General features: G+C 39.4%; 1 protein-coding gene across 1 annotated transcript; it reads left to right on the forward strand.

Moving 5' to 3' along the window:
• The first annotated feature begins 9,372 nt into the window (after positions 1 to 9,372).
• irx3 (iroquois homeobox 3) lies at positions 9,373 to 12,661 on the forward strand. The gene is made up of 2 exons (XM_011493347.3): positions 9,373 to 9,893; positions 10,418 to 12,661. The coding sequence occupies exons 1-2, from the start codon at positions 9,675 to 9,677 to the stop codon at positions 11,468 to 11,470; spliced, it is 1,272 nt and encodes a 423-aa protein (XP_011491649.1). The 5' UTR covers positions 9,373 to 9,674; the 3' UTR covers positions 11,471 to 12,661.
• Positions 12,662 to 17,402: the final 4,741 nt, after the last annotated feature.

Genomic DNA, 17,402 nt, shown 5'->3' on the forward strand with positions numbered 1-17,402 from the left:
ATATATATATATATATATATACACACACTTGCTGGTAAATCCCAGTCATAAATATGCTATACATTGTTTTTTAAAAATATTACCTAAAGTGAATACAAAAACAAAAAAAATTAAAAGTGTCCATTATAGTTATATATTTACTTTCCATTTCCAGAAGGAAATGCTTATGCCATCACAATTGAATGGTTATTTTTTATTCTAACATACAAGTTTTTACAGTTTCATATTATTTAAATGAATAAAGATTTGATTATTTTAAACCCGAATCAACTTTATGGAAAATTAGTTTAAAAAAAGACACCAAAATGAGTTGACTGGCGACATGACTCAGTTTTATTTCTGCTCTAGTAGTTGCCAACAATTTATTCCAGCAACTCAACCACCATTTAGCATTAACCCAGCTGGGACAACAAAACGGTGCACAATCAATGTTGGATCAATGCAGAAGGCAAATCAATCATATGGTTTTCTTCCCTGAATATTTAATTAAACATGGTGGTAAATAACTTCAGGATTTATTGTTTGATGCTGAGAGCATTAGTGATTTTCTTCTTCTGCGTTTCCACACTGGGGTCTGGATGCTGTGCAGCTAAGAAGGCTTAAAGGGACCAGGGGAATAACATGTAGACACTTTTCCAATATATAATCATCTGTATGTATACATGAATATATACTTACTTGCCTGTGTTCATAATCCACTGCTGCTCTGGGGCATTTATTTCATTAGACATGGGCAGGCAAGGCTGACAGGCTGTGAGGCCTCTTTAATATATGCTCTAATGGCTGCCCAATCCCACCAAATGATGCTGATGAGAGACAAGCAGTTGGTTTAAATTTGTTAATGTGTCTGCTGGAAAAGTGGGAAACCGTTTGGGTAACCTGGTTTGTGCAAAAATGTGTAGATCATCTTTGCAACAGACAAAATATCCTAAATATTCTGTGTCATAAAACAATACATGTAATAATCTGGCAGAGAAGTGCAGAGCAAATGTGCAGCCAGTGGTGCTCACTGAAAAAAGACAATCTGACAGATGTACCAAGATTAGCTGATGTCCACAAACACGTACATATACTCAGACGTGCAGTCTGGCGGGCTCTCAGAGGGCTGATAGGAGTGGGCGTGAGCGATGATGAGGCCCACTCATGGGTGCATTGTTCTCCTAAAAGGGGCGGATCTCCCCTGCGTTGGTGGTTATGAAGAAGCAATTGAGGAGCACGGAGAGGGTAATCGTTATTGGTTGTGACAGCAGTGACCTGACAGCTGGGTCCAGTCTTGCTCCAATGCTTGTTGTACAACAGATATGCTCAGGCGTGTGTGTAGGTGTGTGTGCGCATGCATGTGCTTGCACCAGTCCCAACCAACAGATTTGTTAGTTAGGGACTACTGATGTGGCTGGTAAATGTGTAAACACAAGTGTTGGACTGACACAAATTCATATTTTTGATGTAACTGTATGTACCACATGGTTTTATGTAAAGTAAAATATACACTTTTACAAAAGTTGCATTCAGTCATTGCCTTGAGAAATTAGCTAACTGGTGAAATGATAGCGAAAAAAGAATGCTTATTTTTAATCATATTACTATATTAAATAACTAATATATCTGCATGCTAACAAAACAAAAAAAAACACGGAGCTCAAAATTGTTCACTGGTTGGACAACATTCACTAACAAACACAGTATGTAAATGGGTAACTCTTAATCAAAGCTGTCCTGCTGGGGTTCAAGCGAATGCCTTTAATGTTTTTCCTGACTTCAGTCCATTGGCATGCTGTGGGGCCAATTGTAAACCTAAGGTCAGCGCCTATGACTATCCATGACAAACCATCACAGGATGTGCTCTCAAGGCTCCTTATGCCACATAGTGGAAAACGAAGAGCCAGATACCGACAAACAAGGTGATAAGGATGCCAGAGATAGGTGGAAGGCATTTTCTCATGCTGTGTTGGCTGAAAGATCTTAGTTGTCAAACAACCCTTGCTCCAGTAAGCATTGGGGGAAATGTTAGCACTTTCCTAAATATATATGTATATATATATATATATATATATATATATATATATATATATATATATATATATATATATATATATATATATATATATATATATATATATATATATATATATATATATATATATATATATATAGCAAAAACAGAAGATAGTTACACGTTGCTTTGAATTTTTGGACAGTTAAAAAAAAAAAATCTCTTTTATTTAGTCAAACTGTTTCTCTTTCATTTTTATTTGTTAGTCGGTTAGTTAGTGTTATTTATTTATTGCTGTTTATGTGTACTGTAGATAAAAAAAATCTTCTAATGCATGAGTTTACCTTGAAAAATAAAGTTACGATTAGACAATGTATTGGAGTATTATATTTATTTGTTTGTCTTTTTTTCATTGTCAAGTTATTATCCTCCAAAAACAGTGCAGTGACAAAGGTTATTTAACCTGAAAAGTTATTTGTAGGGCTGTCTGGGTAAATGGCAAAGACAGATGGGAACATATTTTTTACATCAATTAATAATAAGTATATGTATGAACTTTGAATACCCCTGTCAAATTAGCATTGGCCCTGAGAATAGAGAGCTGCAACAAAATCTGGGAATAAACCCTTACAAACCCCAATGCTTCCTTTGCCCTTATTAGTATTAACTATATACTTGAAAACCCTGAGAAAATCCAGTGAAACATGCTTTGAGTAATTCTTAGACATTTATAATGCTATGTATTCAAGTAATGTAATGATGCAAACATATAAATACCATCCTAAACTCTAACAGAAATACATCTTGACAGTCAAATAAATAACTTCCAGATTGAGGGACTAGAACTAGAACCATGACAGCTCACCAAGTAACCAATTGGCAGCTTGTTATACAAGATATGCAACTCCTTATTTATCTTTTACTTATACTTATTATTTACTTATACTTATTATTTATTTATACTTAAACATACTTAGAAGCTTGTTTTAATAAGGCTTTGTCTCCTCTGTAGCTTAATTCAAAATTCACAAAAACTGTGATAAGTATGATTAGTATATTTTTATATATATTGGACGCTGAAAATGTGCACAAGAGATGTATTTTGACTGACAAGCAATAAATGAATCTAACTCCAAAAGGGGCATGTTACAACTACTGGGTTTGTCATGTTGTAACTAGTCTAGATCCCAACCACCATGAAGCAATAAGGTAACTTAGACTTAAAAAAAAAAAAAAAAAGACTAGATCTACTGAATGGCTTATGTAAATTCATGGGACATTATTCATTCTGATTTTTTTTATTACTATCAGAGTACAAGACGTGTCTAGATTTATCTGTGAAAATTCTGAATACCATTAATGAAATATGGTCTCAATGGAGCCCTAAAGAGCTGTTATTGGTGGAAAAACATTTTAAACACATTTTAACAAATGGTTTTCATCAAAACTGTTGAGAAACAAAAGTTTGTACTTTTGTCCTTACAGACTGAGAACTCAAAACACCAGAAGACAGAACTATTTTAAGACCAGATGACAATGTTTCAGCTTTGGTACTGGCATGATCTATAGCATTAAAAGCTTTGAATGAAAGAAAATGGCTGTAGAGTGTATTGGTAACAGGAGAATAGATCATGACAGATTACAAATAGTGTTGGATTCATTGTCATACAGCGACAAATCAAACAAAAAATATTTACTTTAGAAATAATTTTCATAAAAATAGACATAGATAATTGATACACTTCAAACAACAGGTAAAAATACCCAATCATTTACTTTTCATGTACTGATTACTGTCTTGTTTTTACAATGTTTTGATGAAGTGGGTTATTGCATCAGTCCAGCATCATCATTCAGGCCAGTCAGCTTTTAAACCAGTCTCTGCATTGCATTTAATAGCTATCCATCTTTGTTTAGTCATGGTAACTGTCACATCATGGAGAGATCCTGTTACATAGATACTAATGTCTATGTTTTGAATCTCCTCTGCTTGATCATCCTCATATGTATATCTACTCTGTGTGTCCAGCAAAGAGCAAACCTTCACTTGGATGAAAAAGCCGTTTACTATGTTGGTGCAGCTGCCTCTTTTCCAGCCCCAAACCAGCAGCAGCAACAGCTGTAAAGACTGAGTAGGCTAAATGTGCCGGGAAACTAATATGGGCCTGTCAACAGAGTTTAGCAGTGGCCCTCCAAAAAGGCATTCGCTCGCAGCCATCAATTTAAGATGCTCCGTAACAACAACCATGTTTTGTTCTCAGGAGGGGCAGATTGTGAGTTGTGTATCATTATTAGATAGCCCTGGTCAACAGTTTGGGTTTTTCTTATTTGTGTGTGTTTTTCTATCCAATCATTACCAAGTATGTTACTTTATGGAAAAAAAATGCAAATCAGGGCAAATGGGGAAAAAAGAGACTGCAAGTTCATCTGGATGATTTATTTCTTTTCATTTAATTTTATCTGAGAAATAAACGTCTTTCCCAATTTGATAAGAAACATTTGAATTCCAATGACCGGAGGAATCAGATGCCACTATTACCATCTGCACTGACGCCTGAGGCAACACTGAAATACATTTCCACTAGATGTCCAATAGTCAGACGTTCCTTTTAAATAAACAGGCTAACAAAGTCAATTAATGTCAGACTTCAAATGTAACCAAGAAAAAGGGTTCTGACGAGTGCAATAAACTTTAACTGCAATGGGTGTGTTCAAAATTGGTTTAAAGTGAAGGTTCTGCTTGTTAAAATATGTCTGAATAGCAAAAAATGTGAATATTTTCATGAAAATGTATTGTATATATGGGTTTGTGGTAAATGATCACATGATTTTTTTGCAATTCAATTTGTAAATAAACAAAACATTAATCTTAAATCAAATCAAAATTTAACAAAAATATTTTCAATTTAAAAACCAAAAACCTTAACAAAGATAAATCTTGCCAAACAGACCTCCTTTCTCCCACTGGCTTGATTGTTTTCCTCTTCTCTCTGTCTCCCTCTCGCTGCCTTTCCCTCTTTTCCCTCTTTCTGCTGCTGTCACCTCTCACAGAGCCTGGCAGCATCAAGCCAGCTTGCATTTTAATTTGGCCCTGAAGTTACTTATTTCATTATCGATCATGCGTAATGCTGAATCAATGTTCATCTTGTTACGTGGGCCATACCCGTGTAATACAGTGATAGTGGGGCCCAGAGTTACTCATTCCTTTTACAAAGTGACTTTACCGTAAAATCAATGCTTTGTTACTGATACAGGGGAAATTGCAGCAGATGAAGTGTGAGAGTGGGCAGGGAGGAAACAAATAAAAAAAAAAGCTGCTCACCTTGAATGTCTTGTTAAAGGTATCAAAATAGCAACAAATCACTTTGATGTGAACAGCAATGATATCATACGGCGGTTAAAGCCTGGATTCCATACTGATGTGCAATGAGAGTCGTAACACCAATCCCTCATAATTTGATATTATTTCCATTTTCACCTGAATTCACTTTGAACTGCCACTGTCCTCCATCTGTGCTGCGGCCTTTGCTATTTTGAAACTAACCTTGTTTGCCTGAAGTTGTTGCTAATATTTTGTAGTGCTGACTCCTTCCGAAAACGTATAGAGGGCGTCTTTTTATGTCTCTTTAGCGTAAAACTGAGATAGTTTATTTTGGATGTGGAAGTCAGTGTTGCATACATTTGACCTGTCCTTCACAAGGATGAAATAAACAGTAAAAAAAAAAAAAAAAATGTGTCTACAAGGTTTAAACACACACAAAAAAACATAAGAAAATATGATTGGAAAAAGTTACTGGCTCCACATGCAACAAGATAAACCTGCGAGGATCTGGAAGCCAATGTTCAACCTGATTGACTGTTTAAATATAGAGGTAGCTGGCAACCTAAACTTAACAGCCAAGTGTGAAACATTTGCAAGGTAATGCATTAATTTACGCTTTGATCCACTGTCATAGCTCAGTCTAATAAGTTGCAGTCCATTGACTATTAATTTGTTTCCAAGTAGTGTGAGCAAAAGGAAGGGCTCCAAAATGCTTTACTTTGCCACTAATGCAAATCAAACTTAGACTATCAATTTATTATGCATGATTGGTTGGTGTAATGTAATTAAAATCACACTATTTAAATTATGCTAACAGTAAAAAAAAATTAAACTTTAAATGTATTTTCAAAGTACACTTGCTTCTGCCGCTAAGAACAATTAATTTTAGAAACTAATTCATTTATTGGATTAAGCTTCGTTGTTCTTTTAACACTGTTAGATTTATTGCCCCTTCATTTCACCCTAATGGGACATGAGTTTGAAAGAGCATATTTAGAGATTGAATGTGTTGCACAGTTGGTTTTTTAGGTTACCAAATCATTTAAATTTGAACCTGCTGTGAAACATAATGGACTGTTATGCTAATAGCAAAAACTATCTGCTTGTGTCTTAATGGGTTGATTACTGTTGATCATTTTGATTAATTTGAATTTTTCTTGTCTTTCTTTTTTGTATTTTTCTGACACTTTGACATTTTTTTTTATTTTTGGGGCTCAGCTAATCCAGCTTTGATTGTATTTTTACTGAAAAGGCTTTATCATTTCCACGACAGGGCATTTTGAAATTTTAGCAGCATTTTAACCCATTTTATAATATTTTTTTCAAGGAGAGGAAATCAGAAGTAACACAAATAATGTCTGAACCAGCACCAGCATTCAGGGGTCATTTGTTTTGTTTTCTTTCCAAATCTTCATACCTCATCCTAATTTATTGATGCACAAGCAGCAATGGCTCCCTTAAAATTGATTCTGTCTTAAAAGTGATTGTTTTGTTTTATCCATTTTAATTTAGACGGAAATGCGTGGTGGAGAGGATCAGAATGTTTCATTTGCAGTGCCTCTGTTTGGACTCTTTGATCTCGCCTGTTGTGCGGAGCTGCGGTTCATCATTGGCGACGTGTCGTTGGCGCTCTGTGTATTGCGTAAGGATGTTGAGCGATAGGCCGTGTGTGTTTGTGTATGAGAATGTGAAATTGTGTCATCTGCATAATTACCGTCAATGAGCTCTCCACAAAAACAGCCCTGAAGTCACTTGAGTATTTTACCCTCTTTTTTTTAATTTAAACAACATCTACAAATAAATTGGTAACAGGGCACTCGCAGCATTCCTTCACAAGTTTGAAAAAGCGACTTTGACCAGTATATAATAATAATAATAATAATAATAATAATAATAATAATAATAATAATAATAATAATGTTAATAATAACGTCAATAATAATTACGTGTAATTACGTCATGAAAATGTGTGTTTGCTTTTGAAGTAGTCAAACCGCAGTTAGTTTGTTGTTGAGCAGGTTCTTCATGCGCGCGCGCCCGGCGCAGCAGAATAGTCCCTTTATGACTGCGGCCGCTTTCCCGGGACGGTGTGAAAGTGTTAAGTTGGTGCGTGGGGCGTTTGATTGGAGGCAATAAATCAGGCACTGTCCTGCGGCTAGGGTGGGGCGCTGTGGGTGGGTGGGTTGGTGCCTGATCTTCTGCGTGGTCCGGAGAGAGGAGACACGTGTCCATCCGGCGCGCGGACAGCGGCACACACCTCCAGACTGTCCTGGAAACTCTCACTGAGCCTCTCCTCTCTTTTTTTTTTCCAGCTTCTCTTTATTCTGTTTCTCGGCATCTAAACGTCCCATATGTCATCTATTTTATCTGGACCCCCCACCCCACTTTCCGCCCCTCCCACTTCAAGTCTTAACTCCTTCACTTTGTGGGTTAGGCGCGCGCGCATACGCGTGCGTGTGGAGCGCGAGCATACTGCTATTGACTGCCACGTAGTGATTACCATTCCGGTCGGATGGCAACAGCATGCTGCTGTAATTAATAACCCCGTAATCCGGGTTTGTTATATGTCGGAGAGGAACACACACGCACACGCGCGCGCACACACACACTGATTTAGGACAGTTTTACTGAAGCAAGGCGTTTCCTTATGGGTAGCTTCATATGAGAAATTATAGCTGCTATTATCCCTCCCAGACAATGATAACTATCGGCTTCCAAAGCAGATTAAAGGTTTAGACAAGTTCAGGGTTCTTGGAAAACCTGATGGTTTTATCAGACCTGAACTGAGATTGATGGGATTTGATGGCGCTGTCAATAAGACTCTGAGGCTTAGATCCGGATACGGTGCGTGAAATAATAATTTAACTTCTGCGCTTGTTTTGCAAACGATTAACAAAGCAGATGCTGATACAAAGACGGGTCGAAATGCGATTATGATTACCCTTCACCACACACACACACACTTTTTGATTCATGGAAATTCAATTCTGACTCTCTTGTTTTGTTTTAATCCGCATTATTTACAAGAAAGACCAGGTTGCCTCCAAATTTTCAAATCGCGCTCTGTCTGAAAGAGCGTGTTGTTCTTCAGAAGATCAACCATGTAGCACTTTTAATATCCCCAAATTATTTCTGAATCTAAGCCGTGCGTGGAACAATCTGTCACGAATTATTATTATTATTATTATTATTATTATTATTATTATTATTATTATTATTATTATTATTATTATTATTATTATTATTGTAATATTTGTATTTTTCTATTGATTTAAGTTACTTGGAATCTTAATGTTGTTTCCCAGAATAAACATGTTTCCATCCCAATCCACTGAAATGTTTATCAGTCAGGCTATCACTGTCGCCACATTACACCGACTCTTCATTAACGGCGTCACGTGCCCATCAACGGCTCTCTTTGATGTCGAGCGCTTGCACGCGAGCCGTTTGATGTCCCAAATTAAAGAAGGACTTTTCTCCGCTTTTGCGCGGGTCCGTGACTCCTCCAAACTGCAGCAGAGGAACAGGGGGATCATGGAAAAGAAAGGGGAAAGGTGAGATTCTGGACCAGATAGATTTTTTGGAAGTTTTTACTATTAGTTTTTTGGTTTTTTTTGTGGTACATGTTTTATTTTATATGTACTTACAAATATACTTTTTTTATTTTAAGAAATGACATGTATCCTTTTTTTATTTTTTTTATTTAAATCATAAGAGTTTTATAATTTAAAAAATCATTTTAAAATAATTAAAATATATATCTTAAAACTTTTTTTTTTAGCTTTTGTGGCAAAAATGTCCAAATGTCCTCCCGAAAAACGGTGACGGGACAGGCGCTCATTTAGCGCATGAAATAGATTGGCGATCCATAAAATGAGATTTGAAACTCCATTCAAATAAGAGCTCGCTACGTCTGCACTTATCTGAGGGAGAGAAAGAAGGAGGGAGGGAGGGAGGGAGGAATGGAAGGAGCAGAGGGAGGGAAGAAGAGAGAGAGAACGCGCGCGCTGTTTGGTGTGCAGTTTGTAGCAGAGGGGTGAGATTTGAGAAATAGGAGGGGCTTCTAAACGACTAGAAATGTCAATCTGAGCAAGGGAGTCCCAATAATCTAAAGCAATCTGTAAGGACCTGACCTTAGTCCATCCAGATCAATAGGGAAGTGAGGGTGGAAAGAAGAAAAGGAGGAAGAAATAAGGGGCGCAACCGGATCGTTTACACTGGCTGTTCCCGAGGAAATATAGACTTCCCGTGCTTGCACCTTTTGTTGCGCACATGCTCACACTGTAAAAGTGGATATCGAGGCAATTTCCATTGCTTTGTGAGGTTGCAGCAGACTTTTCCCTCTTTTTTGCCACCAACATGTCTTTCCCTCAGCTGGGATATCAGTACATCCGACCGATATACCCGCCGGAGCGCCAAGGGATCGCCAGCAATGCCCGAGCTGGGACAGAGCTCAGTCCGTCTGGCGCACTCTCCAACGTCCTCTCCACTATGTACGGATCTCCTTTCGCCGCAGCCGCGCAGGGCTACGGAGCCTTCCTCCCTTACACAAACGATATATCTATTTTCAACCAGCTGGTGAGTGTCTCTCTCTTTTTTGTCTCCTCTTAAGTTTCTCCTCAACTTCTGCTGAAAATAAGTGGAACTTTTCTTTTTTTTTCCGGTGCGCATTTCTTGGCCAAACTTTCGGAGCACTGAACTTTGTCGTTTTGAGAAAATTGGCTGTTAAAAAGTGACGCATTAACACGTCGAGCGTAACGTTTCTGCTTTGTGCATAATTTCCAGAAATGCTAACAACGAGTTAAGAAAATGGTACAGTCTGCTACTGAAGTACCAGCCTTCCACAAAGACAATCATCTACGAAAGTTAAAGGGAAAAGTGAAGTGTTGGCTTAAAAAAATTCAATTTAGTCCAAATATTGATTTATTTATCAGAGATTTTATTTAAAAAATAAATTCATTAAATGTTTACTTTCTTAGTAGAAGTTCGTGCAGTTTTATTCCTTTGAATCATCATTTCACATGATTATTTTCTCCTGCTAAACAATTCCAAAGTAAGTGTCTTATGTTCTTGCTAACCCCTCTGGCTCTTTGTCTTTGCAGGGGGCTCAGTATGAACTGAAAGACAGTCCCGGCGTCCAGCACCCCGGGTTTGCCCACCACCACCCCGCTTTTTACCCATATGGTCAATATCAGTTCGGTGACCCGTCCAGACCCAAAAATGCCACCAGGGAGAGCACCAGCACTTTGAAGGCCTGGCTCAGTGAGCACCGCAAGAACCCCTACCCAACCAAGGGCGAGAAGATCATGCTGGCCATCATCACCAAAATGACCCTCACCCAGGTGTCCACCTGGTTCGCCAACGCCAGGAGGAGGCTAAAGAAGGAGAACAAGATGACCTGGGCCCCGCGGAACCGCACCGATGAAGAGGGGAATGTTTACACGAGCGATCACGAGGGGGAGGAGGGGGACAAGAGGGAGGATGAGGAGGAAATCGACCTGGAGAACATCGACACGGAAAATATTGAGAACAAGGACGACTTGGACGACCAGGATGACCTGCATTCAGACAGCAAACTGGACGGAAGGAGTGACTCGGAGATTTCTGACGGCTATGAGGATTTACAAGGACCAGACCAGAGGTTTCTAAAGGCTGTGGGGAAGGACAGAGACGCGCAGAGAGGAGGAGAGCACTTCCACAGCCATCATCACCACGTTTCTATGGACATCAAAGCGTCCCAGCCGAACGGGGAGCAGCTCAAACTGAACCCGGCGCCCGCGGGCTCCCCGCCCTCAGAGAACAACCCGGCCCCGGCCCAGAAGCCAAAGATCTGGTCTTTGGCAGAGACAGCCACGGCCCCGGACAATCCGCGCAAATCGCCGCAAATAAACGGCAGCAACTCAGCAGGACCGGCCGCTCAGACCCTAATCACCCCCCACAGACTCATCTCTTCTTGTCCCATTGGGAAAATCCAGAACTGGACGAACCGAGCCTTTTCGGCGCACCAGCTGGCTTTACTGAACTCCAATCATTATCTGGGACTGGCAAACCAGGCCGCAGCCACCGGCCTGGCCCTCTACAGCAGCAGCAGGCAAACGGAGGACAAGAGTCATAGTTCAGAGACTCCAGTCACAGGTACATGTCCCCGACACTGAGACGCGCATGTGTAAACAACTAAAAAAAGTCCAACAAAGACACTCATCCAAAATCTGCGATTCTTTTCTTTCTTTTGCCCCCACTTCTTCTCCTTCATAAATTTGTTTTCATTCTTTTTCTTTTTCTTTTTTTTGAGGCCACACAAATCAACTCTTAGATGACAGTGTGTGCATGTGTGTGTGTGTGTGTGTGTGTGTGCGTGTGTGTGTGTGTGTGTGTGTGTGTATGTGTGTGTGTGTGTCTGTTTAGAAAAATATTTTGGACAATTTAGAAAGAACAATTAATTTAAGTAATAAAAAAACATTTCCCGTTTAAATGTTGGTTAAACATAACACTTCTGTTTTAATTGATGTTTTCCACGAATCCCTGCATACTTAAAACAAACTGAATAAACACCATGATGGAAAAAGATTTTACATTTCTTACAGTTTCCAAACGATCTAGTGCCTTGGAAGCAGGTTGTAGGGGGAAAACAGCTTTTACACCCCGTTCAGAGACTGTGACGCTGTCAGTTAATGACAAATTTTGAATTTTAATATTAACGTCCTTTGAAAGTTTCTAATTTTAAATGCCGCCTTTACCCAAACGAAGTTGGGTCTTGGAAGTTCTGGATCCCTGCGCGCGCGCGCTGGTGTTATTTTGGAAAGGCCTGCGTCAGTCCTGACTCGTTCGGTCATGCAAATGAGCTCGCCACTAATTCAAGCTTCATTTTGAAAGGCAACAGTCACTTTTAGATCACTTTGTGTTTTAGCTCTTCTCAGAACCTTTTAGGGGTGGATTTCTTTTCATTTTTCAATGTTTTTATTTTATTTTAATGCATTCATTTGTCCCCTTCTTCTGTGATTATTTTAGGCCTCAATTATCGTTTATTTCCCGTCACCTTTGTGCTTTGTTTCTCCTCTTCCTTTAATTTGAATTGAAATATGGAATGTAAAATAAGAATTATACACCTCTGTATATCCTACTTACATTGTAAGCATGTCCTGTGTAAAATTGCTAATGTAATAATGTATGAACTTGTAGTCTGTGCGTTTTCTTTCTTTATTTTGTCCCTTTTTTGTAAGTTCTGTGAGGATTCGATGTTAAAATGTTTTGTATATAAAGTTAAGAATATGTACATACTTGTGAACCAAATTGTACAAGAAAGTCTATATTTTGGCTAATAAATGAACTGCTGCAACTTAAAGAAAAGAATCCCATGCTGTTTTTCGGTGGGAGCGTTTTGACAGCTGCTTTTGATGCTGGATGTTATTCTGCACTGCAGCTTCAAGTGCGTTGCTTTGGGGTTCTGTGTGTGTGTTTTGGTGTGTGTGTTAGTGGACAGCCTCGGGCACAGACTTCATCCTCCGTGGCAGTGACGAGTAAATATTCGAGGGGGATTTATCACACGTTTATAGTAGAAGGACTTAAGGCTAATTAGCCCAAGCTGCGGCATACATTTGGATATTAATGTTGTGGGATTATCCCTATAGAGGCGTAGCGGTCGCATTAAAACGAATCATTCTTTCTTTAATTTTCTCCTAAAATAAAGATTTTTTTTTCTTTCAAAGGAGACTTAGGTAATGAACGAATGTTGGAGCATTTTTCATTTAATTGTGAAGATGGATTTGTTCTCTGCAGCGCAGCCTCCACAGTTTGAAACGCTCTTGTTCCCTCCATCTATCAGGCTTTTTCCCCAACCTGCGCTCCTCTGTGGTGTAATTGTAATGTATAGCGGCTGTATAAGTAATAATAACATCATTTATTCTGTTTGCCCGCTGATGTGATCATTTGCATGTGTGAGCTTTTATCAGGGGAAGTTTATGTAAACTTAGTGTTGGAGCTCCCTCTACAGTCCCAGGCTGTCGGCGTCTGTTCAGCACACGTGCGCGCGCACACACACACACGCTGTGCGCTCACTGTCCCATTTTTGGTCCGTTTCTGACTTAATTGACCAGTTCAATGCTAAATTCGATCGTGACATTTTGCGTTTGTAAACCTTTGAAGCTTATGTGCTGATGCGTTGTTTCAATCTGGCGCAGGCAATTCAAAGAAGTGAACTGCGTTTGGTAAAACAACTTAAAAATCCAGTTCATGTTAATTTTGTTTGAAAATAAAAAAATAACAAAACTACTAATGGGAATTATATATATATATATATATATATATATATATATATATATATATATATATATATATATATATATATATATATATATATATATATTGCAAATGGCTTAAAATCGTAGAACCGAATGCATTTTATTTACTTTTAAAAGGTAAACAAAAGTAAAACATTAAGAAATAAAATACATTAAAAAAGAGAAAAGCTTTCAGGACAATTAAGAAAGTCGGGCAAAATAATATCCATCTAAAACGAAATTCAACATTTATCATAGAACTTTTTACCCGACTTAATTATTTTTTGTCACTGAATTTAAAACATAAATAACGCACAGCCACACGCACAGTCACGCATTCCTGGAGTCTACTGAACAGGACAGTCTCAGGCGAGCGCGCTGATATCCTCTCCAGGTTCTGAGATTGTGCGTCAACCAAAGCCCAGCTCAGCTGTGGAGAGGAGGGGGGCTTTTGGAGCTGCTCCCACCATGTTGCCTTCCTGTCTAATCAATTATCTTCTCAGAGAGCCCCATGTAACCGTGAGATGCATATTCATAAGCAGCACCAGCCAGCTGACTGCTGAACTTTATTCCCCCCGCCTCCTCTTCGACGTTTGTTCACTGCGTAAAAAATAACAATTTACGCGCAAAATGTCCATGTTTATAAAAACCGATAAAAACGCTAGAAATGTGATAAAAACAAAGATAGTATTAATACAAAAATGAAAAATCAAATTTACATTATTTTTATGAACAATTAAATAAATAAATAAATATATTAGATAAATTAGTCCTCAACGAAGGGGCATGGCGCGCAGAAACTATGTTGCGCACGGCTAACAGGATGCTTACTCCTGGGGGGCCCACAACAAGCTCCCTCTTGATCATAAGGATTCAGATGAAATGCAGCTGAAGGGCCAGTGATCAAGTCTATAGAGCTCAGGGCCTCTCATCTGATCAGTGCATGAAATTAGGGATTAAAATGCCTCTGAAGAAACAAAGTAATCGCGCCTGTTTATGTCGTCATGTCCAACCTGCTTGAAAGCTACAAAGAGTAAGCGGAATGCATAAGCTTCCATTTTATTTAGAGCTACTTGGGGACCATTTCCAAAGGGGCCACAACGTTTAATTCATTTTTATCTCCCCACACATAAAAGTGGTCGTTGTCTGTGCTAATGAGCAAGATCAGCTCCGCTGCTTGTCTCTGTTGCTTGGGCAGCATTCAGGGTAAAACCTAACACTGGGGGTCTTAGCTGTCTAAAAACAAATATATGTGTGTGTGTATATATCTATATCTATATCTATATCTATATCTATATCTAATCTATATATATATCTATATCTATATCTATATCTATATCTATATCTATATATATATATATATATATATATATATATATATATATATATATATATATATATATATATATATATATATATATATATATATATATAATGTACTGATATAAAAGGAAATTAAAGATATAAAGATCAATGAAAAGGTATACATATTAGAGTTCGCAGATAAAACCTGACTTTAGACCCATCTTTGTTTTCTACATACAAATTTCAGAAGACAATAGGGGGAAATTATACGACCGAGTACATTTGTGCTCAGTTTTGTGTAACTTTGCTTATGACATACTGAGAAACAACTATTGTTGCTTTATTTTTCCCTTTAAGACACTTAGAAATAAGATAAAAGGACCCATGCACTGTTAAACATCTATTAGGAAAGGAAAAATCTGAAAAAGATGGAATCATTAATAGGAATCTAGAGGAACTAATCTGTCTTTTGCAGCGTGCATTGATCTAGTGAGAGGTGGACAGCAGGAACAGACAGCTGAAAGAGTCTGGCCAATGGAGCCATCAGAGAATCTTGTGTGAATGAGAAACCGTAGAGTAAATAAACACTACCACGGTCCTGTGGAGGGGCCCGCTGCCCTGAGAAAAAGGAGGTGGCCGCAAATAGAGGGTCACTCTTGTGCTTTCACCTCATCCACCCTTTCAGCCATTGTAGCTCCATCGCCGGTGCCACCTTCTCCTCCTCCTCCAGCCTGGGCGCCTCAGCCACACCTCCTCCTGCCATCGAGACAGACAAATGTCAAGTCCTTTGTGGACCGAGCCCCTCTTAGAAGTGGCCCACTGTCTTTGTGCAGCTCTCTAATCCTTTTATGGGGCACCGCTGAAGCCCCCCCCCCCCCCCCCCCCCCACACACACACCACACCCAGGCCAACATTGATGCTGCTCTTTTGCAAGCACAAGGCTGCGCTTGCTACCCTGCATGCCCCAGAATATGCCTTCACATGCAGGCCTGCAGGTCGCTGCCCCTCACAGCAACTGGTTACAGCAGCGGCCTCACTCTGAAAGACGTGTTTTACGGCACTTTCGTCAGCAAGAATGAGACTAAAAGTGCACCAACTACACGTTAAAGAATAGCCAGGGAGCACGGAGACAGAGGGGGTTTTTTGTGCTTCACCAAGTTGTGTAAAGGACAAAAGACCCTGAAGGAGTGACATTCTCTCGGGCTGGAGCGAGAGAAAGGGAGGGCGCTGATTTCATGCTTTTTGTTGACGGAGGTTAGAGGGAGAACTTTTTTCACTGCATCCAAAAAGCAACAAGTGGGGTAGGGGGCCGAAGGGTGACAGGCCAGAGGGAGAGGCAACAGGGCTTCTGCCGTTCACCCAGCTGAGAGATTATGCTTTTCTCAGCCCCTTTCAGATCCTCCATACAGGCCAGAGTTACAGAGCAATTATGGAAATGCAGCTTTGAAGCCGAGTATGGCCTCCTTTCAGTACTCCTCAGGACAAAGCAAAGGCTTTTTTATGCCCCCTCCTCTATAAAACACATTTAAGCTCTAGTATGTGTTTGTTCCTAACTTCTTTTTTCCCTGTCTCACACATGTTTCAGTTAGTGTGGACATTTTTGATTACTCAGAAAATCCCTGCCAAAGAAAGTTTGCAGAAACTTTTTTGTCTTTTTTTAAGAAGTTTTCTAACAATCATTTTAAAAGTTTCTGGAGGAAAAGCCACATTGCCTCATCTCTTTGCTCCGCCAATTTCCCTTTAAAGTATTTACTGTGCAGATGAAGACTGAAGAAGTTAAATAAATTAAGGGCTGTGCCTCGTAAGCTGCTGTAACAGCTGCACAGCATTGCTGGGCTGATGTACCCCCTCCACCCGAGGCCCAGCAGACCATCAACCATGGGCTTTCTCAGCTTTGTACATTAGTCAGCGGTGTAGCACAGAATTTCGCCACCTTGTGTGAACTAATAAGACCCATATTCTCCAGCTTTTGAGAGGATAGCACAAGAGTGATGTCTCTACATCACCCGACACAGCAGAGGCCTTGTACAACAGTGCCTTTACACTCCGAGCATATTTGACAAATGCCAATACGCCGACTTTCGCTCATCACCGTTAATGAGAGGACATATTTTGGACGCTTCTAATATTTGTACAGACTTAAATTATGAAGGCCCTTTCATTCACAGTGACCAGATTAGAGGATAAGGCCGGGGGTAAAGGTGGGGTTCACGATTTTTCAGGATTGGCTGGTTGCTTAATAAATTCTTCCTCCTTGGAACACTGTCAAACAAGTCCTTTCTTACATCGCCCATGAATACATTACCAGCAAACTTGATTGATTAGAGCCCCCCATGAGAAGGTGAACCAATGAACCGACTCCCCTTGTGTGATTAATAGACTTTATTAAGAGAGTCCTTTCCTTTTTAATAATGGTAATGTAAACGAAGGCGTGGTGGAGGTGGGGTGGGTAGAAAGTCTGACGATGATCACTGGAGCTGTCCCCCTCTTTGATCTGCTTCCCCTT

This window comes from Oryzias latipes, chromosome 3 (assembly GCF_002234675.1).
Source record: "Oryzias latipes chromosome 3, ASM223467v1".
In the NCBI taxonomy this organism is placed as follows: Eukaryota; Metazoa; Chordata; class Actinopteri; order Beloniformes; family Adrianichthyidae; genus Oryzias; species Oryzias latipes.

What these genes read in the sequence shown, in the direction of transcription:
- irx3 (XM_011493347.3), top strand. Translation starts at nt 9,675, where the DNA reads ATGTCTTTCCCTCAGCTGGGATATCAGTACATCCGACCGATATACCCG. An exon ending in TATCTATTTTCAACCAGCTG is followed by an intron (nt 9,894 to 10,417) that starts GTGAGTGTCTCT and finishes TTGTCTTTGCAG; the next exon opens with GGGGCTCAGTATGAACTGAA.